We start from the raw sequence: 27,912 nt of genomic DNA on the forward strand, positions 1-27,912 counted from the left end.
GATTGTAGTCCCGCTTCTCCCCTGATGTATAATTTATCCCGGTTTCCAAAACTACAACTCCCAGGATTCCCTCTTGGAACGATTTCCTATCCAACATTCTTCAAAATCTGCTCCTACAGCCTATTCCTGCCATGCCACTGTGGTGTAATGTGATCAAGCCCTGCAGCCAATCACCATCTTTTGCTAATAGGTAAGGACTGTAACAGACACACGCACACACACAAAACAGAGATAAAATGGAACTACATTTGTATGCAAAAGTTATACAAATAACTGTAAATGCTTCTCAGAGGTCTTTTTCAGCATCACCAACCCCCAACATAAAAAATCTTGAGTTAGGTCTCCAAAAATGATGCGCTTGGCTTAAAAATCATTAAATGTAAAAAATAATACATTTGGGTTTTTTAAATTTTCCTTGTGCTCGAGGTCCAAAAGGCTAAGTTTTCAAGCATTACACCACAACCACAAGGAGGATAGAAATTTACAAAAAGAAAAGAAAAAAAAAGCTGAGATTCTCATAATCCCATAACTCCAGAAACTGCTGCTTAAAAAAAACAACAAACCACCACCATACCCACAATATCACAAAACTCACAGTAAAATCATGGGAATTGTCAGCGCTGCTTTTCCCAAGAAGTTTACAGTAGCTTCTCTTCTAGGAATTGTATAATACCTATCTCTTTTCATCACTAGATTTCAAAGCATTTTACAAAGAAGTAGAGGATCATTATCCTGATTTTATAGATGGAGAAACTGAGGCATGGCAAACTGAAGTTACTTGCTCAAGGTCATCCAGCAGGCCAGTGGCTTTTTATGGAATAGGTCCAATAAGGGTTCTGTGGGTCATTTGTAGGCCACCTAAGTTTGCCTGGGGCAGATTCAGCAAGTCTAAAAGATCACTACATGCTGGAAATCTGATGGGAGAAGAAATGCAGGAAGTGAGCAAGGTGGTGCCTCGGTCTTATTTAGCTTGTGTTATGTAGGCTGAAAATCCCTTTTCCCCCTCCACGTTTCAGAGAGTAGTTTATTTTTTCAGGCGAATACAAACACCAAGACTTTCTTATATCTGTATTTAGCATTAGGGAACAAAAGAAAAAACAAGGGAAGAAGAATACTTCCATCAACTTGGCTCCCATTGCTTGGAGAGATAGCATTCCTACACTGACAGAAAACCCCTTCAGTCACCTCAGTCTGCCTCCACACCACGGGTTACGTCAGTCTCGCTACAGCACTGTAGCTCTGCCAGTGTAGCCATACCCTCAGTCTCCCCTCTCCTGAACATGCTATCCTAATGTCTCTTCTCTTCTCTTCTTTCCCCCTTCTGCATGCTGAAAGGAAAAATGATCAGCTGATCACACTTCCCGGGGAATCTACCACTTCCCATGCTTCCGGCTGGAGAGGCTGGTAAAAGTCTTGTCACCTGAACTGAGAAATGATTTACAGCTTCTGTTTCAACTTCTTATAGCACTTAAACTTTAAATGAATCCAGGTGCCTGTAAAAGTAACATCCAAACTAGCATCGAAACGAAGAGATACCAAAACCCCGTAAGATCTTTATTTGAAAATGTCAATTAAACCTCAGAGAAGATAAATGTTTACCCTTCCTTAATGGGATCAATAAAATAATGGATGTTTTGGTGTTAACCTTCACTTACGAGAGATTCCCATAAATGCTGCCGTTAGTTGAATTACATGGGTGATCAAATATCCAATTTTTAGTCATGCTCCTTGCAGCTCCTTCTTCCCCAGTGATTAAAAAAGCAGTCGGGGGTGTGTGTGTGTGTGTGTGTGTGTGTGTGTTAAAGGTCTCAGTCACATCCCACTGTACATCACAAATAAGGTCTAAATGGTTTACCAGAATATGGCTTTGAGCAGTCGTCATTCACGCCCTTGTGTGGGTCCCAGTCAGTCATGTCTGAACAAGCTACAAGGTCTGTTTGTAAAACAATATTCTGCACCCTGCAGTGAAGTAAATACAACAGCAAGTCTGTGCTGCAGTGTTCAGCTCCCATTGAAAACATTGATTTAGCCCAATAATGAGGAAATGCAATTAGTGAAGTATTAAAAGTTCATCAGTATAAAAGAATTGGATAACAATGAGTAAATTATGGCTTCCTTCCTAGTAATTGCTTTTAAATTTAGAGAGGATTTTACTAGAATATAAAAATAAGTCTGATGAATCCGGTATTAATTTTGCCTTTGGAAACATTATAGTAGATCTTTGAAGTGGATGACATATTGTACAATGGGGTACTAGTTGCTTTTTAGTAACATTTAATGTTCATTCATTATACAAAACTTGGAACATCAACTCCCTCTCAGCCATGCACAGTTCTTTCCCAAGATAGGATGCTCACTCTTTGCTTAGATACATGACCTACCCACTTTTAAGTAAAAGGAGGAAGTGTGTATCACAATTAAGACAGGGGATGTGAATTGGGACTTATGAGATCTTGGTCATTTTTACTTAATCTTCTACCCCTCTGTCATATGAAGGTAGTTCTAGCCCCACGCCTTCCTCTACTTCTGTGAGCAGAGGACAGCAGAACCCAGCAGGTGAGAGTACAAATGAAAATGACAGGTCTGTAGTAGGCCCTGCTCTTCCATGCCCCCACATCAGCCTCTCTCCTATGCCTCAATTCAGATTTCCACCAATTCATAAGTGGGGCCCTACCAATTTCAGGGCCATGAAAAACATGTCAGACCATGAAATCAGATCTCCCCCTTGCTGCTGGGAGCAGCCCAGCCAGGGGGCTCCGAGCTGCAAGTCCCGGTGGGCTGGGGAGGAACAGGACTTTTCCTTGCCTTGCATGGCAGCTCAAGGGGAAGGAGGGGGTGAGGAGGAGAGAAAGTCAAACCCACTTCTGGATACCTTTTGGGTTGGGAGCCCCACAGTTACAATACCTTGAAATTTCAGGCATAAACAGCTGAAAACATGAAATTGGCCAATTTTAAAACCATCTAGTTGTGAAACTGATCAAAATGGACTGTGAATTTGGTAGGGCACTATTCATAAGATAACCAAATACTAAGTGATGTTTGAGTGCAGGCCAGATTCTCTGCTCCACTCAACCGCAGCCCCCAAGCACTAGAGAATGCCCACATCCCTGTTGGAAGTTTCCCCTGGTGCAAAGAATGCCCAGCTCCTACAGCAGCACAACAGGCAGTCCCTGGGGGATTTTTACCAGCTGGCAGAGTTTAAAGCAGCACCCAGGTTGCTCTCCACTCTACTAGGGAGATAGCTAGTATAGAACCAAAGCATAACAAGCTCCCTGTCTCTCCTACACTAAGGGACCAGAGAAAATTTATGCAGTGGGGGGGAAAATGGAAGCCTAGAACAAACAAATGATCCACATGATTCTGGTTATATTTCATATATGTTGAGAAGCATTAAAAAAAAAAAAAAAGATATTAGATCCATTTAGCACTTGATGTTCTGTGAGTACTTTTATTTGACCAATCTCTACTTCCAAAACAGATGGTCAAAGTGACTAAAAATATGAAACTATTTGGGCAGTTTGTTGATGGCCACATAAGTGTAGTGATTATCCTAGCACTTGTCTTTAAAGATAAAAGGGTTTCAGAAAAAAACTAAAGCTCTTCTACAATGTACCATGTTCTTCATGACAATGCACTATTTTACATGCTCAGTCTATTATCAAGCAAAATCCCAATTTCAAGCACTCTCCTTTAAGGCTTTGGTGTGTGTAGGTAAGAAATAAAGAATACCTATAAGCTTAAGAACAAAAAAAAAATCCCACTTGTATAAAAGACTATGTATTTGTTTTAGAAAATTCACTGTACATCTGCATATTATTCATTTCACATTCTTAGACAGTTTTCTTAAATTGCCCCTTTCTTACAATGTGTGTCAGATAAGATTCCAGATTTGCTTTCAAAACAAGAAGGTTCAATTGATAGTGGCATAGAGTCAGAACTATGAAGTCGAGTTCAATCTCATGAGGACTGTATTCTTGACAAAAGACAAATTTAGAATCCACTCAGATGTTCATAAAGATTGATCCAATATCCAAGAACGGATTCCCTCCTTTAATTATGTTATACTTCTGAAGTCTGTAAAATACGAAGTTTCTCTTTCTGATATTCTTCATTCTCCTTCTCTGCTTCTTCATCTAGTGATTTTCTTATACAGGTTTTTAGTTCCTCTATTCCTTCTCCAGTATGTGCAGATACAGGGATAATATCTTTAAAGTTTATGATGTTCTGTGGAATCAGCTCTTTCTCCACTAAATGTAAAGAGTCTGAAACAGAGCATATTTATAGTTATTACACAGCATTTCTTTATACCATAAAGCATCCATAAAACTTTACCAAATTGGGACTTCATCTATTTTCTAAAATTCAACTAATAAACAGAATACCCTTTTATGACATCTGACAAAGTGGATATTCACCCATGAAAGCTTATGCTCCAATACATCTGTGAGTCTTTAAGGTGCCACAGGAGACTCTGTTGCTTTTTACAGATCCAGACTAACACGGCTACCCCTCTGATACTTGACACCCTTTTATATTGTAACTGGAGTAATTCAAAACAAATTTTGAAAAATTCCAAAGTTTAGAGTTTTAGAACAGAAATACTTGCAATAGCAGTTTTATTTTTGCATTATAGTGCACTTTCACTCCTAGGTTGAGATTATAGGCTGCACCTCTCAGAGGCAACCACAGAACTCTCAGCCCAGAGGTGGGAGGTGTGTGAACCCCTTCTTGAATTCTGATCTGCTCCAGGATGCCAGAGCAACTCCTCTGTAACTCAGACAGGTACAGGTACGTGCGTGATCTAAGATACAGCAGCCTACTTAAGGTTGCCCAAAATCTCTGCAGCACTGCGGCTCTGCTCCTGATAATGACCGCCATGCCACAGGGCTTGGAAAGAGGTCCTCAGAAGACAACCTTATTGTCTTCCGCTGTGCCTGTGCTGGAAGAATTCTCCCCCTACCCGGAACCAGGGCTTTAAGGCATTTTCCAGGCTGTTCCTCCAGCCTTATACCCTGCCTAAAGGGACTAGGCACAGATGAAGATCTTAGCTTCAGTCTTGCTGTCCTGGGATTTTTGCCTACTTGAACAACAAAACCAGCAGACACTATTATTCACTACCAGGATACGGCTCCTAAATGTAGGAACAGACTAGTTTTAAGCTTCACTTTTCAGTAATTGATTAACTAGATTACCTAATAAGCTTCATTCAATTTCCAACATCTTCTTGCCAACCCAGAATTATTACAACTGTTTATTTACTAGTACTTTTGCCCAATTCTATGTATGCCACAACTAACAGGGCTAAAACTCTTATAGTAGGGTTTATAGTACTGAGAGAGCAGCTGACTGGACAAAGTTATGATTGCCTCCTGAACAGATTTAGGGTGAAATCCTGGCCTCACTGAAGTCAATGGGAGTTTCGCCATTGACATCAGTGGACCCAGGATGTTGCCCTGAAGAGATTTATAAGAATACATTTCTTTCCTTATGTGATACTGAGCCAGAAAAGGTTAAGCAACCAGGAGGCTCAATTAGCCAAATTCCACCTTTAAAGGCATTTTAGAAAAGTATATATACATATATATATATATATGGTAATTAGAGCCATTCCTTACAAATAGCTAACAAAGCCAGGTTAGATAGACTAGAGCTTTGAAACGTAAACTTATATCATTAGGGAATTAGAAGATACTGATTGTATGCATCTGTTTTTACCTATATCTTATTAGATGTTAACAATGTAACCAGATTAGCTTGCAGATAAATTTCTCTTCCTCTCTATTACTAGGTTCTACTGATTCAGAGATCAAAATGGAATATTAACATTTAGATGAAACTTGGGTGTAAATAATATCATTGTCTATACTTCTCTTTGAAGTTTGTAATAAACTACTAGTGAACCTTTGGGTAGTTAATGGCAGTGTTTATACATAGGAAATAGGAATGGACTTCCAAGCAGCCATGTATATTACCTATTCTTCACCCAAGGAATGCCCACTGTGTTATCTGTGTCAAGAGGCTACAGTAGCCTGCCAGAGATCTATGAAAGAACTCTAGGGCCTGATCCTGTCATCTCAGATCTGCTTAAGTTTGGTCAGGAAAGCTTGAGTTGCAAGATGGAGGTCTCCTGCGCCAGTCTTGATTACCCTGCTATTTCTCATGGAAGAATTTATACAGACTCTGTACATGGACTATCTATTGGATTATAACCCATGGTACTGATTCCGAAAGAACTTTTTGCAACTCAGCAGCTTACCATCTCTACTATGAAACTGAGCTAAGACCTTTACTCATATCGGTCTAATGATCTTTTCTTTTTTGAATAAATCTTAGTTTAGTTAATAAGAATTGGCAGTAAGCATGTATTTGGGTAAGATCTGAAATAGTCATTGACTTAGTGGGTAAAGTGTCTGATCTCTTGGGATTGGTAGAACTTTAGATATGGTGAAAAAGATTTTAGGTAATCCTCACCATATTTGACTAGACTGTCTGGGTGGAAGGCCCAGGGCTGGACTGCTTTAAGGGAGCTGTGTTTTGGGCTTTTATGTACCCAGTAAGGAACTGTAGAAGTTGTTTTGTTGCCAGCTTGGTGAATCAAATAATTAGAATAACCACCAGTTTTGGGGATTGTCTGCCCCATTCTTTGCTCAATCAGGGCAAACTGCAATCTCAGTGTGGCCCCTCTAGTGACCATGGTCACACCTTGCAACTGCTGACCCTTTATAAATGAAGTTTTCATACAGAATGTTTAGTGAATACCCATCTTTTTGTAATACTTGAGATCTCCTGGCTAAAGTCAATCAGGAACCTAGAGTTTAAAAATAGATAGAGCAAGCAGCCAAAAAGAGGGACACGGGGGGCCTCAAACTTTCCAAATCATTTTTACCTAAAATTTAAGACTCTCTCTCTGCTTAGTCTATTGTTCAACATATTTATTATCAGCTAACAGATACTTCCACAAATATTCACAAAGGTAAATTACAATCTACTTATTACAAATAAGAAGCTACTGTGCATTAAGTTAGTTTACCTTGAGGATTCTGTAGTTGTTTCGTAAGTTCATTCAAGCTCTCTTGTGCATTTGGCAAATCCATTTTATTAACGGCAAGAAGTGCGGGCTTTGTCCAAAGCTCTTCTTTGTACAATTCTAGCTCCTTAAAACAAAGTTAATTTGCCTTTGTAAAAATTATTATTATTTTTTTTACTTCAAAACAGATTTTTCTGGTTTTATGTTTTCCTCTTTCATTTGTTTAACTGTCTGAAGAATCACTACAGCACTGAAATCTACTGATGTGCTCAATGTTGATGTATTCACACAGTCTGAGAATGTCAACTCATTTAAAGACATTTACTGTAGGTACACAGCCTGCACCATTGCGATTCATTCTCTTGTACGGTGGAATGACAGATTTGTTCTTTTTATTCACATTTGTATTAACAGATATAATATACAGAAGCATCTACTAATTTTTTGAAGTTACTGGTCAGAAATCTCTCAGGGCTTATCTTCACAGCTTGAGTTGGTACACTTGAGTTACTGCACTCAAGCTAGCCTAGCTAGCTTCAAAACTGGGCTTGTCTACATGGTACAGGGTATTCTAATGCACACCAATATGTTGCAAGCTTACTAACCCACATAGACCCTGCCTGTGCGCACGAGCAGGATCGACAGGCCAGTAAGTGTGCAACACGTTGGTACATATTAGAATTCACACCCCTCTAGTGTGCACTATTGCACCATACAGACAAGCCCACTGGAGTTACAGAGTGATAGGATAAGTTGCTGTAATTGAGCTGTTGCATTCCCACTGCATTATTAGCTTGAGCATCACTCAAGCTTCAACCTACCCCCAATAAACCAGCTAGCTTCAGCTTAACGCACCACTTAATTTGAGCGTGAAAAGGAGTGGAGTAAAGGATAACACTTGAGTTATAACTTAAGCTAACTGTGCTGTGAAGACAATCTCTGAGACAAAGCTTAGGGCAACAACATTTTTAGGATGTGGAATTGTTGTATAATTTATTATTTTTAAGTTTTATATGCCATGAGAGATCTTGTCATTACATCAAAGGTATCATCCCTAACTGTGAATCATACAGCATACGACTGTACATTGACATAAGCAGGAAAAAAATTATTGGAAGTCACAGAACAGTAGAGGGGGAAAGTGACTGAAAAGAAATAGATTTTGAAGATGGAGTTGAGTTTAGTCAGTGGGGATAATTGAAGAATGCAGGATAGGCCATGAGAATCTGCATATGGCCCCCAAAAGGCGATGGGGCTTTGCAAAGTTGAAGACTGATATCTCATCAAGCTCCTAAGACTCAGGCCTAGTCTACTCTTAGAAATTAGATCGACTAGGTCGTTCAAAGCTGTGAAATAAGTTTCACACCCTTAGCACCATAGTTAGGTTGACCTAACTCCTGGTGTAGATGCAGTTTGGTCAACAGAAGAATTCTTTGGTTGACCTAACTACTACCTCTTACAAAGGTGGACTAACTGCAACAATGGAAAAACCCCTTCCTGTTGATGTAGAAAGCATCTACACTTATGGCACTACATCAGCAGAGCTGTAGTGCCATAGCTGTGCTGCTGTAGCATACACATACCTTCAGTTACCTCATGGTTTGGACAGAGCAAAAGCCAGAGATTTAGCAGATGATCTGTTTTCCATTTCCTAAAAGGCAGCTAGATCTGGGGACTGAAGAGCTCTGGCTCTTCACTCAGCTTGGCCTTCAGGAGCATTTCCTTACAGATATAGCAGAAGTTAATGAGGACACAGCTATGTCTAAAGTTTTGTCATCTGCCTTAAATACATCTAGAAAGTTCCAAGCCTTTTAAGATTGCTAGCAAAAAGGATTAACCAACCACACTGGATCCTCAGTAGCTTTATCTACTAATCTAGCAGTCATCTTACACGTTTTAGCTATTCTTTCTTCACGTAGACAGTATTAGAGTCAATATTTGAAAGGATAGGAAGTTACCTGTGTTAGAAGCAGTATAGTTTCAAAAGCTGTTCTGAATCGAGTTTTTGAAGATAGCCGAAACCCAGAAATATCAACCTAAAATGAATTATAAAGTTACACAAAAAGCATTGGGGGGTGGGCGGGGGGAGAAGAGGACCACCACCCATTTTTCAAGATATCCAGGCCCAAGAATGGCGTTTTGGTCTGTTTTAAGAGGATCTTGTTGCACAATGGCTATCTAATGTCTGAGCTGTGCTAGGAACCTTTTCAGGCTGTTGAGTAACAGGCAATCTTTATAAAAGCCTCTGATCTATTTAGTATCAGAGGGGTAGCCGTGTTAGTCTGAATCTGTAAAAAGCAACAGAGGGTCCTGTGGCACCTTTGAGACTAACAGAAGTATTGGGAGCATAAGCTTTCGTGGGTAAGAACCTCACTTCTGAAGAAGTGAGGTTCTTACCCACGAAAGCTTATGCTCCCAATACTTCTGTTAGTCTCAAAGGTGCCTCAGAACCCTCTGTTGATCTATTTAGGTATCTCTATGGCCTTCATCAGCATAATACCCATCATTGTGTTAGATTTCTAGTCTAAATACTATATTAGAATTATATTGGTTTACAACAGCATTTAGAGTAAAATAATACATGACAATTATAAAGGAAATATTTTCCCAAAGCCAGCTGCAATAAAAGTCTCAGGAATTTAGGTTTTCAGGATAGTAAAATCTAAGCTAAGCAGAATAAAAAACTAAAGTTAACAGGTTATTTAAATTATAATATTTACTTACTACAAAGAGAAGCTGTTTGGTTCTTTCTACATGCTTGAGGAATTTGTGGCCCATTCCTTTGTTTGCATGTGCACCTTCAATCAATCCTGGAAGGTCGGCTACTGAGACCTAGGAAGATAAATGAAGATGTCAGAAAAAAAGGTAAAGTACTTTTAAAAATCAACATCTCAAATGACTTTACACATAAGAACAAACAGAAAAGTATTCTGGGGATGCTTATTTTATGAGGATCTTATTTTATAGCTACTTATTTCTGAGAGTTGTCATTTAAGTGGTAAGAACCAGCTCATTGGCAATATTTACAAGCAACTGCAAAACATTTAAAGCCTATCATCAGAAGTCTGATTTAGCAGACAAATAACGGGCTATAAGTTTCTGCTGTTCTCCTGAAGCAGCATTACTGGTGCTCAGCCATCTACAGTAGAACCCTGTTTATCTGACCCTCCATTATCCAGCTGTCCATGGTAGCTGGTCAATCCAAACGGAGGTGATCTCTCTTGTGGCCACTAGATGGGGCTGCAGCACTGCACTTTCCCATTCTCCAGTTTTCCCCTGAGTTTTGATTATCTGATCTGGCCCAATCCCAATTAGATCAGATAAATGGGGTTCTGCTGTATATATTTACTAGTTCTCAGCAATCTAGAAAAATAAAAGTGCTAAGGGCTTCAAACCTATCCAACACCTACAGCCAGAGGCTGATATAAAGTACGAAAACCTGACAAAGAGCCCAGGGCCAGCACTTGGCAGGAATCCCTGCACCCTTGCCTTTTCCCAGCAACTGATGACTAGGTTTTCTATCAAGATGTTGCCCCAATATCTTGCTGGTGAACACCACCCTCACTCACCTTTATACTGGCCTCTGGCTAATAGGTGTTTGCTAAATATGTCAAACCCTGCTTTGGGATTCTCCGTCTAAAAAGACATGGAAATACATTAAAAGGCTACAGAGTTTCAACTACCTATACTAAACAATCCCTGGAAGTTGAATGTACAGGAAAAAAAAAAAAAATCTATTTTCTAGTATGATGGAGTTTGGTGGTACTAGCATATCACTATCACACTCTACTTTTACATTTCCTCCCTATCAAATAAAACAAATTACTTATACAAGCAAATAAACTGTTGCTGGTATCTAATAATTGACAGACTAGAAAAAAAAAGTCATCCTTGGGGATATGTAATTATCCATTTGGTAGAGGATGTGCCATTGAAAATAAGTTACTGATTCCTGGCAGATCAGTTCCTTTTTGTGATTAAAAACAGATCCTGTTATTTGCAGCAAAGGCCTATCTTGTTTTGATTTCTTCTCAAAATTATTAAAAGTTGCCAATTTAATCTCCAAATTCAGGGACACATTTTGCCTTTAGATGTGTGCACAATTCCTACTGGGGCTTGTGCATGTCCATGAAAGGGCAGACTTTTGTTCTTATCTATTCACAATACTGGGAGACTTACAGGGATGTACAAATATTCTACGGGATTTTCAGTTAGCAGGATAGTTAGTCCAAATTTGTGCAGGCAAAATGAAGGTCTGTACACCTGGAAAATCTGGGCCTGACAGATTTATTTACTTGATAATGCCCATTTTATAAACTATTTTAACCATACGCTAGGGACTAAAAATCAACTGTAGTTAGTTACCTGTTTAAAATTGCCAATTCCCAGTATTTAGCTGTTTATAAACTAACAATTTCCATGAATAAACAAGTAGTAGTAGGACCAATCAGAAATAAGATTACCCTTTAAAAACAAATAGCAACCAAAATATAGCCGGACAAAGTTTAATTTTTGCTTCATGGTTGCTTCAGTTTTGTTTCCTGTAACCTAATAGTTGCAGCTGAAAAATCAAAATTCTCTGCTTTTCCTGTATTTCTCTAACAACCAACAACAAAATATGCAAGAGATGAATGGGATAGTTTATTATATAAACATGTTTTTGTAGATAACACTAGGGTACTTACTCTACTATTTAAAAAAAAAAGTCAAGAAATTTACATATACCCCTTTGGTGGCATTTAGGGCTTGATCGTGCAAGGTGCTCAGCCCTGTTGTGAAGTCAGTGGGAGTGGGGGGTGCACAGGATACCAACATACTATACCACCAGTTAATTCTATTTGTATATAAGCTATGTTGAAAGTAGGCAACAAGAAAATAGACGTGATAGATATTTGCTCATATTAAATTAACCAAGATAATTTTTTGAGCAGGCATGAAGTGATCAATTACTAAAATATATATTTTAATTTTTCCAATCCTTTACCAGTGACCTGTTGATATCAGTTGCCAGGGAAACAGTAGATACAGGAAGTACAATATTTAAATTTTTCAGTCATTTCATGGCAGTTTAAATAAAAAGATTAGAGGACTGCTGAGTCCTCTAAGATAGTTGCTTCATTCCTGTTTCTGAAAGGAAAAAAACACTTTTCCTCTTTTAACATCTTAGAACTTTGCTCTTGTGGTTAAGTCATCAGAAATCTTTGATGAGCATCTTTAATCTTGGAATGACAAGCACAGTACTGCGTGTGTCTCATATTTTTACACATCAAAGATACAAGCTTGAAAAAGCAAAATGTGTGAATGTCCTACATGAACATGGTGTCTGATCCTGCATTAGAACACAGAGGCAGGGAATCTTGTGCAATCCCAATTACTTCAACAGGACCTTCACACCCAACTTGAGTTGACAAGTTTGAGATCAGAATGCAAAATTAAGGCCCAGAGAAGGAGATTGTGGAGAGATGGGAAAAATGAAGTAGGCACACATAGTAAATTTTTTTTGCCTGCTCTTTGGAGTACACGTGACATGAAATCAACGTAATGTAATAGTTTCTTGTAATATACAAGAAACTAAAATACAAGGGTGTTCTGTTACTCAGATGATGAACAACTGGCTCTGAAGCTCTTAATCCACTGGTTTGTAAAGAGTATTTTTCCTAAGATGCTGATTAAATCATTATAAAAATTTACACATTAAAAAGTCTCCCTTGCATTTTGAAGCTGTGGCTCTTCATATTTCCAGAACAATTATTCATAAGAATACCCCCTGAGTAAGCTGAAATTCAGAGGGTTTTTTTAAATCTAGGTGAATTCTGTCACAATTTGTGTCACATCACACATGTTTACACGCACCTATTACCAGACAAAAATGTTACTGAAATGCTTAACTTGGCAATAAAAACAAATGAAACCCACGTGTTTCTACTGTTTTCTAAGGAATGCCATTAAAACTCATAACGATTTTCATTCAAAATGGGTATCCAATTTTCTGCCTCCCCTAATCACAGAAATGAGCCTATTATATGCCAAATTACTGCATAGTCAACTCAAGTTTGGAGATAAAAGCTGGCAACTCTCAAGCCAGAATTTTTTTTAGTTCTAGAAGGCATTGACCATTTGGGATTTCCTTTGATGACAAAAAGGTTGCAGTTTTGTTTCATGCTAAATACTGGGTACTTCTGTATTTTTTATTATCACTATATTCAATAACTTAGAGAAACTCATTTGTTAGATATGAAAAAAAGGTGGAGAAGAAAGCTAATCACATTTTGATGTGAAACTATTAGTCGGTTACTACAGAATACTGGTTCCCTCTGTTAAGGGAAACAGAAGTGGGAACCGTCTTTACTTTCTCCATTTTTGCGCCATTAACTATTGGCGTAGAAAATATTGCAGTAACATCCTTAAGCAAAGAAAATATAGATATTTGAAAGTGTGATTCAGGATTAAGCTCCATTGCAGAAGATGAAAGGTTGTAATGACATGAATCTAACTAGCTATTATACCCAAATGTATAACAAATTAAATTGCTTTTCAATACCAACCTGCTTGTAATCTGGATACATGATCTTTCCCAGTTCAGGTTTTAATGTTGTGACTGGATGGGCAGGACAAGAAAGAAAAGAGTCACTTTTAACATACAGTGCTTAACATTATAAAACCTTCATGCCTCTCCTTATCTATTGGACCTAAGTACTCTTATGCCTTCCTTTGGAACATTTCCATTACAATCAGGGCCGGCTCTAGGATTTTTGCCGCCCCAAGCAAAAACAATTTTGGCCGCCCCCCCCCCGCCCCGTTTTTTTCTTACCCCCACCCCCGGCCCCACCTCAACTCTGCCCCTTCCCCAAATCCCCAGCCCTGCCTCCTCCTCCCCCCAGGCTCTCAAGCCTAGGAGGGGGGGAGGAGGGAGATCCTGAGTGGCCGCGGCACGCGAATCAGCTGTTTCGCGCGCCGTGGCTGCTCGGGATCTCCCCCTCCCTCCCGGGTTTGAGAGCCTGGGAGGGAGGGCGAGCAGTGGTGCGCGAGCGGCAGCAGCGGAGGTGAGTTAGGGCGACCGGGGCACATTTTTAGGGGCAGTATGGCCCGCGCCAGAATGCCGCCCCTAAAAATGTGCCGCCCCAAGCACCAGCTTGTTTTGCTGGTGCCTAGAGCCGGCCCTGATTATAATGTATTTATATGAATGACATTATGAAGTTACATCAGAAAATACTATGGTATAATGTAACAGATATGAATCCTAGTAAATATCAACCAAACCTCTTTTGAAAATTAAGACCACTGTTGAAAATTAGGCCAACACCACTAACTTTTCTCTCATTGCTTTTATCTCCCCTAACCATGTTGATCATACAGCAGCTACTGTTTCAATTTTTGCTTTTTGTCCTCCCAGGGCACTGAGCTCACAAAACTAACAACTAAAAACAAATCTCTATAGTTGTGGCCTCTTCACTACTTCTATCATGCTTTAGACTTAGTGCCACAGAACTTACTTCTGTTTTCACATGAATCTTTTGTAACAGGAACAGAGCGCCACAATAATGGTGCTCCAGGGAAGCCACCTGTCTTTCTTGCTGTCTCTTATGAGGTGTGAAAGAACTGAGATAAAGGCGAAGAGAGTAATGATATTTGGGAGATAACATCTGTAGCCCAGCAACTGTAGGCAGTTCCTACTCTCCAGTTCTTTTCTAAAAGTTGTTCAGTCAAGCCATAGGAAAGGCTTACGTTCTCAAATAATGTTACAGCAATGAAAAATAATACAGTTTGTACTTACAAGGATAATCTGCAATCTGAGGTTTAGCAAGAGAAATCTTGCTTAGCAAAGAGGATTTTCCTGCATTTGGAAATCTACAAGGAAAGTTGAGATTTACACAATGAATAACTATTTATGTCACACTTGCATATGAGTTACTACTGAGTTAAAAGAACAACACTGGCAATATATAATTCTATTATTTTTCTGTTTCTGACAATCTAAAGTGGGCATCTTCCCCCTCCCCCCAAATTAATAAACCCTTTGGGGCAGGAACTGTCTGTTAGGGTATGTCTACACTATGAAATTAGGTCGATTTTATAGAAGTCGATTTTTCAAAATCGATTGTATACAGTCGATTGCGTATGTCCACACTAAGTCGGCAGAGTGCGTCCTCACTATCATGGCTAGCATCGACTTACGGAGCGGTGCACTGTAGATAGCTATCCCACAGTTCCCACAGTCTCCACTGCACATTGGAATTCTGGGTTAAGCTCCCAATGCCTGATGAGGAAAAAACACTGTCGCGGGTGGTTTTGGGTACATGTCGTCAGTCGCCCCTCCCTCCATGAAAGCAACGGCAGACTATCGTTTTGCGCCAGACACCAGGGCGATTAGAAGAGTACAGCAAGGTGTGCCGCGCATCAGGGGCTTTGAAAATCAGTTTCATGACTCGCCAGGCTTCAGTGTGACAGTTGTGTGGGTTTCTCCTTGATGCAAACCCACCCCCTTTGTTGATTTTAATTCCCTGTGAGCCAACCACCCTCCCCCCTTCGAAATAAAGTAACTATTGTTTTGAAACCATGCATTCTCTTTATTAATTTTTTTTTTTTTAAAATTAGATAATGGACAAGGTAGCCCGGGTGGGGTGGGGGACGAGGGAAGGACAAGGCCACAATGCTTATTGTAGCCACACTAAAAAAATCCAACTGTTTGAATGACAGCCTTCTGCTGCTTGGGCCATCCTCTGCAATGGAGTGGCTGGCTGCCTGGAGCCTCTCCTCCGTCCCCCCCATTCTTGGGCATCTGGGCGAGGAGGTTATGGAACATGGGGAGGAGGGGAGGCGGTTATACAGTGGATGCAGTAGGGGTCTGTGTCTTGTTGGCTTTTCTGCAGCTCCAACAGATGCTTCATCATGTCCATGAGTGCATTTTTTCCTGCCTTCTAATCTGCGATAACCTCAGGGATGGAGATGATAGGGGGAGCGTAGAAACATTATACGCTCTACAATTCTGTGGGGACTGCATGGTCACCTGTGCTGCTGAGTTCGCCACACTGAACAAACAGGAAATGAAATTAAAAAGTTCTCGGGGCTTTTCCAGTGTACCTGGCTAGTGCATTGGAGTTCAAAGTGCTGTCCAGAGCGGTCACAATGGAGCACTCTGGGATGACTCCCAGAGGCCAATACCGTCAATTTGCATCTGCACTACTCCACATTCGACCCAGCAAAGTCAATTTTAGTGCTACACCCCTTGCTGGGGAAGAGTACAGAAATCGATTTTAAGAGCCCTTTAGGTCGACGGAACGGGGTTGGTTGTGTGGACGCATTGATTTTTAAATCAACCTAACGCATCTAAATTCGACCTAACCCCGTAGGGTAGACCAGGCCTTAGTATGTACTTGCACCGCGCCTAGTGCAATGGGGCCCTGATCTTAGACCTCAGAGATGTAGTGCTGCAAGTGACCTCTTGATGTGTTCTAGTCCATTCCCCTTCGCTGAGGCAGCGTTAAGTATACCTAGACCATCCCTGATGGGTGTCTGTCCAACCTGTTCTTAAAAACTTCCAGTCATGGGGATTTCCTAGGCAACCTGTTCCAGTGCTTAATTATCCTTAGAAAGCTTATCCTGAAATCAAATCTAAATCTCCCTTGGTGAAAATTAAGTCAATTATTTCTTGTCCTATCCTTGGTGGACTTGAAGATTTTATCACCACTCTCCTTATAACAACCTTTTACATATTCCAAGACTGTTGCCAGGCCTCCTTCAGCCTTCTCTTCTCTAGAAGAAACAGGCCCAGTTCTTTAAACCTTTCCTCATGTTTTCTAAACCTCTTGGCATTTTTGTTGCTCTCCTCTGGATTCTCTCCAATTTGTCCACATCTTTCTTAAGGTGTGGTGTCCAAAACAGGACACTATTCCAGCTGAGGCCTTGCCAGTGCAGACTATACAAGAACAGTTACCCTCCATGTCTTATGTACAACACTCTTGCTAATATATCCCATTGCCTTTTTTTTGCAACAGCATCACATTGACGACTCATTCAATTTGAGATTCACTAAAACACTGCCTATCTAGTTATTCTCAGTTTTGAATCTGTACATTTAGTTTTTCCTTCCTAAGCATAGTACTTTGAAGTACTTGTGGCACCTTAGAGACTAACAAATTTATTTGAGCATAAGCTTTCGTGGGCTACAGCCCACTTCTTCTATTCTATGCATCCGAAGAAGTGGGCTGTAGCCCACGAAAGCTTATGCTCAAATATATTTGTTAGTCTCTAAGGTGCCACAAGTACTCCTGTTCTTTTTGCGGATACAGTCTATCAGGGCTGCTACTCTGAAACCTACTTTGTACTTGTCTCTTTCAAGTTGTTTCATCTTGTTCATTTCAGACCAGTTCTCCAGTGTATCAAGGTCATTTTGAATTCTAATCCTGTCCGCTAATGTGCTTGTAACCCACCCCCCGCATCGTCATCTGCAAATTTTGTAAATGTAATCTTGGCTGGGACCTCTAGGTTTCTGTAATTCAGACAGTAAATGTTGTATACAAACTTTCTTTTTTCACCATTTTGAAAACCATTACAACTGTTCAGAAGAATGCAGAAAAATTAAAAAGACTTTCTGAAGGTTTCAGGGATGAACTGATTGTTCAGCAGCAAGGGAGGTCTAGGTTGGACATTAGGAAAAAGTTCCTAACTGTCAGGGTGGTTAAACACTGGAATAAATTGCCTAGGGAGGTTGTGGAATCTCCATCTCTGGAGATATTTAAGAGTACGTTAGATAAATGTCTATCAGGGATGGTCTAGACAGTATTTGGTCCTGCCATGCGGGCAGGGGACTGGACTCGATGACCTCTCGAGGTCCCTTCCAGTCCTAGAATCTATGACTTTACAGGGAAACTTAGTTTACTGGACCATGTCATTATATTATTATTAGGTTATCCGTCCCTGTAAACTCAACAGTGCTCCTGAGGTCGGAGCATGAAATAGCTGAAAATGTGACGAATTTCATGTGTAACAGCTTTAAGTGACATTCTACTCTCCAAAGGGGCATAGTTAAAAAGGCATTATGAGGTTCTGTGTGTCTGATTTTTATACCCGACTGCTCATTAGAAAAAAAATCTTTCTAATTTTCAATTTGATAGCCTTGCAAACTCAGCCTGGTAGCTGAAATTTAAGTGGTGTTCTTTCTGGTACATGTATCATTCTAATAATAGAAGATTCTACAAGTCAAATGCCACCTTCATTTGCACTTTTGCTACTACTGCCTTTTGCAGGGTTGCACAGATATAACTAAGTACATGATTGAAGATAATACAGTTCTACAGGTGGTCATGAAATTGGAACTAAGTTAACAATTCTGTTAATTTTACAAATTTCCAGTGTGATCTTGGGCAAGTCACAGATTCTGTGCACCATATCTCCCCCCTGAAAAAGATGGATAATATTACTTCCCTATGTCCCAGGGGTATTGTGAGGATACATCCATTAAAGGCTGTGACGTGCTTTTAGATCTACTGATGAAAGGCACTGTATAAGGGATAGGTATTGTTATTGATGAGTGAACCAGAAGAACAAACAAACACACACACACCCTACTTCATGCTCCGAGATCTCAGTTGATTATGCAAGGCGCTGACTATAGCAATGCCTCCCATGTTCCCAAAACCTTTTTCACACAAGAAAGCAGCAACAACTGAACACAGACAGCAAACTGGTCTTCCGGGTTAGGAAGTGCCATTTTCCCCTTACATTCTTTACAGAACAGACCCACACTTAAGAGTTAGAAATAACCCTTTTCAAAATAACCATTTTGAATTTCTAGTGCCTTTAATCTCATTTGACCCATGATTAAATGGAATTACAAAACACAGGTAGGTGCCTTACTCCAAATCAAACCTCAAACATGGCCACAGGAACAGAACACAGTTCCCAGTCACTCAATAGAAGGAGGAGTTCATAAGGGATCTTGGTTTAAGTCAAATTTGCAGACCATCACACTGCACTATATTTCACTACAATACTAAATCTATGATAAACAAGTTCCTAAATAGATATTAAAAGTCACCTGATCAAAAATGTGTGAAGGTTAGGAATCTATGGGGGGTAGTATGGAACTGCGATTAAAAATAGGACTATGTTCTTGCAGTCTGCCAGCCCACAGAGGCATTTTTCTTTATCACCCAGTAATGCATTATTGGTTGAGGAATTCACCATGCTGTGTATACAAATGAAAATGCACTAGTTAGTTTCACTTGAATTTCTGATCTGAGGTCAATTCACCATCCTTACAATGGAAGAAACAATGACTTTTTTATAATAGGAAAGTTAATGAAGGTAATTTAATGCTCTCTGATGATGGAAGAAGTCATATAGACAATTCAGAATGTTACTCCTTCCATTTCTTCAAGGAAGTATTTTATTTCTATCAAGGCTCGACGTATTCTCTTTGAAGCTCAATTGCAACCTTTCTTGTACCTCACAGTCTGTACCCAGACCTGATGATCCTCTCTCAAGAGGATAAGATTTCTTGGTCTGATCTAATAGCAAAGCACTTTATTGTGTATATGCTGAAGTAAAAGCAACATACTCAAAGAAAAGATCAAAGTACTGGCACTAACAGGATATCAGAGTTTGACTCACAATTTTGGCTAGGAAACAATCTTCATTAATAATGATTCTTTCTATATTTTTAATGAAAACTTGTCAGCTCAAATATGAACCAAAATTTAGGATTTGTAACCCCCCCCCAGCTTTTACAAAACCTAAGACCAAGAGATCTGGCATAAGAATTTTAAACAATGGTCCTAGTTTAAACAAATGCATTCCACTACAGTACATTGTAGCACTGTGTTAAAACATGCCAGCCTAAAACTGAAATTGACCTCAGATCAGAAACTCAAGTGAAACTAACTAGTGCGTTTTCATTTGTATACACAGACACCTGCAAATCCATTTAATAGAATTCACATAAAAAAAAAAAAAAAGGACATCTCTTTAGATCTTCATAAAAAGCCTACTATGAATCATGAGTTGTTCTCTAAGTTTTTGTGCTTGAATGCCACACATCCGAAATAAATACATTTATAAGTTACTGTGCCATATGATATTTTGCAGTATAAAGCAGGGATCTGAAACTCAAATCGCCACGAGCGCCACATGAGTACATTGGCCTGAGGGCCACATCACTGACACCTCTATGTGTAAGGATACAAAAGCCCCCCTGCCCCTGCCTCACTCCACCCCATTCATGAGGCCCTGCCCCTGCCCTGCCTCTTCCCACCCCTTCCCTGCCCCTATTCCAACCCCTTCCCCAAATCCCCACCCCTTCTCCGCCTCCTCCCCCTCTCCCTCCTGGAAAGCCTAAGCGCCACCAAACAGCTGTTTGGCGGTGGGAAGTGCCTGGAGGTTGGCAGAGGAGAGGGGACGCGGTGAGTTGAGGGGGCGGCGGGGAGGGGGAGCTTGGCTGCAGCAGGAAATAACTCCGCGGGCCACATGTTGCCCGCGTGTTTGAGACCCCTGGTATAAAGAGACATGGCCTCTGAATACTAAGTGGCACAGATGCAGACTACTAACATATATTCTTCTTCTTCCTGTTATTCACAATACATAATTTGTCAGGGAATTTTTATGTCCCAAATATTAAAACAAAGACAAGCTTCTTATGTCTTCAAGAAAGTAAGGAGAAAAATATTTTAAAAAGTTTGTGGCATTAGTAACTATGGGTATTCATGCGGCAGTCCAAACCATCTAATATTTAGATTTTTCACATATAAAACTCTGCAAAGAATTATACACATAAGGAATCTTACTGAGCTCAGTATGACTCCTTGAATGCGTAAAATTACTCACATGCAGTGTTTGTAGGACTGAAGCCAAGCGACCCTGTTTTGAAACACAACCCTTGAAGATGGCTAGCAAAATATCAACCTGACTTTCAAGTTTTCAAACATCCAATGTAAACATATCTGCACATTTCCATCTAGAAGTACTTTGTTCATTATGCACCCATAAAAACGTTAACAGTAACTCACTGTGCACAAGGTATAGGGAAAAAAACCTAATGAATTCTTAATAAACAGTGTTTGCGTGGTTTTAGTGCATTAGATGCTTTTCTTCAGATTTCCTAAGAAAACAAATATTTAATTGGTTTCTTTTTTAATCAATGGCAGTGAAAAGTACCAGATTAAATGCAAATGAAACTGAAGGGCCATAGTTAGGGGAGTATGGAAAACCTTGAACAATATGCAAGGATGCTTTTCTAAAAGAGCAGATTCCATATCTAGTTTTAATAGTGATGCCAAAAAAATAAATATTAAGGAGATCCACTTGTGCCAGTACTGCATTGGTAATGGTAATTTTTGCAATACAGCTACCAGTCCACTAGGGGAGATTCCCAATTCATTTAACAGGCCTGGTCCACACTAACGCCCCACTTAAAACTAAGATACGCAACTTCAGCTACGTGAATAACGTAGCTGAAGCTGAAGTCGAAGTCGAAGTATCTTAGTTCAAACTTACCGCGGGTCCAGACATGGCAGGCAGGCTCCCCTGTCGACTCCGCGTACTCCTCTCGCGGAGCAGGAGTAACGGCGTCGAAGGCGAGCACTTCCGGGATCGATTTATCGCGTCTAGATAAGAGGCGATAAATCGATCCCAGAAGATCGATTGCTTACCGCCAGACACAGAGGTAAGTATAGACGTACCCACATATACTACTGAACAGCCGTGTAATGTCATCAACCACCTCACCTGGATTCAGACCAATGGCCCTGCATTCATCCAACCATGAGTAATTCATTCTGATAATTCATTTTAACAGCAAAAATCAAGTAGCAGTTTGAGGCTCAGTCATGAGATTTTTAAAAAAGGGATAGAATTCAATTCACATGTATTCCCCTTCCCACCTCATTTGAAGTGCATTACTTTAAATTATACTCCTAAATGTTCAATTCACAGATAACAGAGTCCAGTACTCACCCAACTAAACCAACATCTGCTATAAGTTTCAAATCAAGATGAACTGTTTGTATCTGGCCTTTCAAAGGCAAGAAATTTGTAATCAAACAGCCACCAATACCTCCACGAGCTACCAGTATTCTCTCTCCTGCTTTATTAAGTTCTCCTGAAAAATAAAATCACTAGTTAGAAAATATATAGCTGTTGTACAACAGTTAAGATTCTCAATTACCAAGTAAAACTGCTGTCAATGAAAGGAGGGGAGGATTTCCACTAGTTTCTATATAAACCCCTTGGACTGATGGGCATGATGCATGTCTCTTTGTCAAGAGTCAGATATTTCAACTCCTAACACCGAATAACTACATTAGGTAGAGTTTCTCTTTGGAAAAAGAAGAACAGGAGTACTTGTGGCACCTTAGAGACTAACAAATTTATTAGAGCATAAGCTTTCGTGGACTACAGCCCACTTCTTCGGATGCATATAGAATGGAACATATAATGAGGAGATATATATACACACATACAGAGAGCATAAACAGGTGGGAGTTGTCTTACCAACTCTGAGAGGCCAATTAATTAAGAGAAAAAAAAAAAAAAAAACTTTTGAAGTGATAATCAAGCTAGCCGAGTACAGACAGTGTGATAAGAAGTGTGAGAGTACTTACAAGGGGAGATAGTCAACGTTTGTAATGGCTCAGCCATTCCCAGTCCTTATTCAAACCGGAGTTGATTGTGTCTAGTTTGCATATCAATTCTAGCTCTGTAGTCTCTCTTTGGAGTCTGTTTTTGAAGTTTTTCTGTTGTAATATAGCCACCCGCAGGTCTGTCACTGAATGACCAGACAGGTTAAAGTGTTCTCCCACTGGTTTTTGAGTATTTTGATTCCTGATGTCAGATTTGTGTCCATTAATTCTTTTGCGTAGAGACTGTCCGGTTTGGCATTGGCACCCTAACATCAGGCTTGTCTGGTTATGTAGACTCTGTCCTAAGACCCTACGCTACCAGCACTCCCAGCTATCTTCGAGACACCACTGACTTCCTGAGGAAACTACAATCCATCGGTGATCTTCCAGAAAACACCATCCTGGCCACTATGGACGTAGAAGCCCTCTACACCAATATTCCACACAAAGATGGACTACAAGCTATCAGGAACAGTATCCCTGATAATGTCACAGCTAACCTGGTGGCTGAACTTTGTGATTTTGTCCTCACCCACAACTATTTCACATTTGGGGACAATATATACCTTCAAGTCAGCGGCACTGCTATGGGTACCCGCATGGCCCCACAATATGCCAACATTTTTATGGCTGACTTAGAACAACGCTTCCTTAGCTCTCGTCCCCTAACGCCCCTACTCTACTTGCGCTACATTGATGACATCTTCATCATCTGGACCCATGGAAAAGAAGCCCTTGAGGAATTTCACCATGATTTCAATAATTTCCATCCCACCATCAACCTCAGCCTAGATCAATCCACACAAGCGGTCCATTTCCTGGACACTACTGTGCTAATAAGCGATGGTCACATCAATACCACCCTATACCGGAAACCTACTGACCGCTACACTTACCTACATGCCTCCAGCTTCCATCCAGGACACACCACACAATCCATTGTCTACAGCCAAGCTCTAAGATATAACCGCATTTGCTCCAATCCCTCGGATAGAGACAAGCACCTACAAGATCTCTATCAAGCATTCTTAAAACTACAATACCCACCTGCTGAAGTGAAAAAACAGATTGACAGAGCCAGACGAGTACCCAGAAGTCACCTCCTACAAGACAGGCCCAACAAAGAAAATAACAGAACACCACTAGCTGTCACCTTCAGTCCCCAACTAAAACCTCTCCAGCGCATCATCAGAGATCTACAACCTATCCTGAAAGATGATCCTTTACTCTCACAGATCTTGGGAGACAGACCTGTCCTCGCTTACAGACAACCCCCCAACCTAAAGCAAATACTCACCAGCAACCACACATCACTGAACAAAACCACTAACCCAGGAACCTATCCTTGTAACAAACCCCGATGCCAACTCTGTCCACATATCTATTCAAGTGACATCATCATAGGACCTAATCACATCAGCCATACCATCAGGGGCTCGTTCACCTGCACATCTACCAATGTGATCTATGCCATCATGTGCCAGCAATGCCCCTCTGCCATGTACATTGGCCAAACCGGACAGTCTCTACGCAAAAGAATTAATGGACACAAATCTGACATCAGGAATCAAAATACTCAAAAACCAGTGGGAGAACACTTTAACCTGTCTGGTCATTCAGTGACAGACCTGCGGGTGGCTATATTACAACAGAAAAACTTCAAAAACAGACTCCAAAGAGAGACTACAGAGCTAGAATTGATATGCAAACTAGACACAATCAACTCCGGTTTGAATAAGGACTGGGAATGGCTGAGCCATTACAAACGTTGACTATCTCCCCTTGTAAGTACTCTCACACTTCTTATCACACTGTCTGTACTCGGCTAGCTTGATTATCACTTCAAAAGTTTTTTTTTTTTCTTTCTCTTAATTAATTGGCCTCTCAGAGTTGGTAAGACAACTCCCACCTGTTTATGCTCTCTGTATGTGTGTATATATATCTCCTCATTATATGTTCCATTCTATATGCATCCGAAGAAGTGGGCTGTAGTCCACGAAAGCTTATGCTCTAATAAATTTGTTAGTCTCTAAGGTGCCACAAGTACTCCTGTTCTTCTTTTTGCGGATACAGACTAACACGGCTGTTACTCTGAAATTTCTCTTTGGAGTTATCCCTAGAAAATGAATACACAGTATGGTCAAAATGGTAGTTGATACTAACAAGCACATGATTCCAAATATAAAGCAACACTAATCGCATGTAAGCTCAATATACTATATCTCCCAAAGTATTACAATGTGGTGATGTTGACCACTGAAAAGTATCATGTAGTTGGATGTGGGTTAAACCAAGAAAAGCTGCACGTATCAGTAGTTTTGAGATTTTTAGCCATGGCTATAATCGCTTGTTAGTCAAAAAATACTTTAAACTTGAGAATTCTGTCACATTACCTACATCATACTTAAATCCTGCTTAACACTTAACCAAAAATAAATAAATAAAAACTCTGAAAACTACAAAAAGAAGAGTGCTCTCTAACTTCAAGGTTATAGTTTAAGAAACGGCCATTTCAGGAGCCTTGCACTGAATCTGTGAAATTCTTTTCACTGTTCTAGATACAGTAGTTACTTTCAATAGTTTAAAAAAATAATTATTTTAGGTAATCCCAGAGATGTTGAAACTCAGCCAGTTTTATAGTTCAAATAACTGAGGTACAAAGTGGACAAGTAACTTTTCCAAGGTCACGCAGTAATTCAATGGCTCACTGTAAAACCAACCTGGCTTCCAGCCTTTAAATCTTGTTGTGAGAACATGTTCCTGGCACTATTATTTGGTGATACAAAATGAATTATAACTATGCTTTTGGAAGGAGCCTCTAACATCAGAAGTCTCCCACATGTGATTCTGTCTCCCCACATTTGTCTCAATAAGCAATAAATCCTTCTATTTTGTCTTAAAGATAAACCATCTCACAAGAGCCTTTGGTCTGAAGAGTGACACACCAAGTTTGCTGGGTGCACTAACTGCCTTATTTTCTGCTATCTCAAAATAAAGGAAAAATAAAGGTTCTTACCAATCTGTTTCCCATCACAGGAAGTAACTGAAATTCCCAGAGGCACATCAACTTCACAATCTGTTCCCTTTTCACCTTTCAGTGCAGGAACACTACAAAAAGTTAGACATTAAAAAGTCTTAAGGGGTATTTTTCTTTCAGGTTACAAACGTTCAACAATATAAATCAGGACATAATACGTCCTTACCTACTGTTGGCTCCTGCTCCAGCTACAAAGCGTTTCTGGGGAAATCGGTCTTTAATTCTCTTTAAGGTAATTTTTTCTTTGGCTACAAGCCAGACATCACCGCCTCTCCCTCCTTCTCCACCCAAGCGAGGATACCCCATTCCACCAGTTCCTCCTTTCACATAGATTCTCAGATCATCTATAAAGTTGCCATACTAACAACATAAGAAGTGTTAAATTGGTGTTTCATATTTATCCCACCTGCCTTTCACACACTAAGCTCCCAAGCACCAGCCCTGGCAAGATGGCATGATCATACCAAGTGTCAGTGAAAAAATAATGCAGGGAACTAACGCCTGAGTTGCCTCCCCTGCTCCAGGCAGGTTGTGAGAAGGAACTGGCGGCGGCTTGCCAAGGCCGCCTAGCCAGCCCTGCTCTCCTAGCCCCAGCGCCGGGAGGATTTGTAAATGCAACGCTGAGCCCACCGAAGCCCGGCCGCAGGCTCTGGGGGCTCCCCAGCAAACCAGGCCCTGGGCTGGACGGCGGGAGCCGGCTGGGCGCTACTAACGAGCGGGGGAAGGGGGAGCAAGGCGTGGGACCCCCTGCGAGCGAGCGTGGCCAGCCGGCCCAGACCCCTTCCCCCGCCAGAGGCTGCGCCTCTTCGCCATCCCCAGCCCCGCTCACACGGGAGCTCCGCCCCAGACTCCGGCCGGGGACTGTCCCCTCCCCGCGGCCGCCACGGGGCTCGCGGCGCGCTGACCTTCCGGAGCAGCGGGCGGCTCCCCCACACCATGTTGGCCAGGGCCCCTCAGCCCGGGCCTAGAAGCAGGGACGCGAGGTGACGCGCGAGCGTAGCCGCTGACGTCGTGACGTAGAGAGGCGCGTGCGGCGGCTCAGCCCGCCCCGAGGGAGGGGCGGTGTGTGCGTAGGGGCGGGCGGGGCAGCGTGAGGAGGACGGGGGGGGGGGGGGAGAGAGGGATAGGCCCAGAGCGAGGTGGGGATGTTGCCGGAGTGAGGGGAGATGGGCAGGCGGAATAGTGCGCTGGGGGGTGGGGGGAGTGGCGAAGGGTCAGCGTGACGGGGTGTACGGGGGGCGGGGAGGGACGGTGTGAAGGGGATCTGTGGGGCAGGAACAGTGAGGTACAAGGGGAATAAGTGTTTAGCCCTCGGGATGGTGTGGGTTCGCCCCTGGCTGCTCACTGGCAGTGGGCGAGAGTGTTAAAAGGAAGGTGGAATGTGTAATTGTCTCAGATCACAAAATCCCTCCTCCCAAGCAGCAGAGAGAATTTTTCACTTGACCAGAGCTCAAAGAGCCGGGAAGCATATTTAAACATAAATCCCCCCAAAGAACAATCAAGTATCAGGGTAGCTGTGTTAGTCTGTATCCACAAAAACAACAAGGAGTCCGGTGGCACCTTAAAAGACTAAAAGACTTATTTGGGTGTAAGCTTTCGTGGGTAAAAAACTCACTTCTTCAGATGCATGGACTCCATGCATCTGAAGAAGTGGGTTTTTTACCCACAAAAGCTTATGCCCAAAGAACAATAGCTCCCATGAGTGAAACTGGGCCAGGCTGCTTCTAGCAGCGACAAGCACACTGTACAGGCCATGTTTACACTAGTCTTTGGGAAATCTCCCACCAGCACAGTTTCAGCAGTGGTAGCACTGGCATATAGATAGGACACAGATGTTTTGACCATCATCTTCTCAAGGCAGGGTTAGATAAGGCGGTAAAAAAGCCTGTGCCCACCAAGCCAATGTTGTGATAAAAATGCCTCTAGGCTTTCACTCACACATATGGTACCGTTGCCAGAGCTGCAGCAGTGCTATTGTTCAGTGGGAGATTTCCCCCCTAAAGAAATATATAGAAAGCTTCTGTTTCTTCATCACAAAGACAGTCTTCAGTGAATATATTAATAGGTCCTGACTTTGATGGTTGGAAGTACTGATTACTACTATATTTGTCCTAGATGTGAAAAGCTAAAAGCCCATCAGGGGCAGTGCTAACCCATTAGGGGCCCGAAGCAGGAATATTTTGGGGGCCTCCTATACACAACACTGACAGCCGAAGCCCCGCTGCCCAGGGCTG

General features: G+C 41.2%; 1 protein-coding gene across 1 annotated transcript; it reads right to left on the reverse strand.

The window, feature by feature from the left end:
- Positions 1 to 3,761: 3,761 nt before the first annotated feature.
- GTPBP10 (GTP binding protein 10) lies at positions 3,762 to 26,693 on the reverse strand. The gene is made up of 10 exons (XM_054020517.1): positions 26,584 to 26,693; positions 25,845 to 26,038; positions 25,658 to 25,749; positions 21,977 to 22,121; positions 14,802 to 14,875; positions 13,573 to 13,625; positions 9,752 to 9,859; positions 8,986 to 9,063; positions 7,031 to 7,154; positions 3,762 to 4,262 (listed from the first exon to the last, which is right to left on the reverse strand). The coding sequence occupies exons 1-10, from the start codon at positions 26,614 to 26,616 to the stop codon at positions 4,060 to 4,062; spliced, it is 1,104 nt and encodes a 367-aa protein (XP_053876492.1). The 5' UTR covers positions 26,617 to 26,693; the 3' UTR covers positions 3,762 to 4,059.
- Between the last annotated feature and the right edge of the window lie 1,219 nt (positions 26,694 to 27,912).

Source organism: Malaclemys terrapin, chromosome 2 (genome assembly GCF_027887155.1).
Source record: "Malaclemys terrapin pileata isolate rMalTer1 chromosome 2, rMalTer1.hap1, whole genome shotgun sequence".
In the NCBI taxonomy this organism is placed as follows: domain Eukaryota; kingdom Metazoa; phylum Chordata; order Testudines; family Emydidae; genus Malaclemys; species Malaclemys terrapin.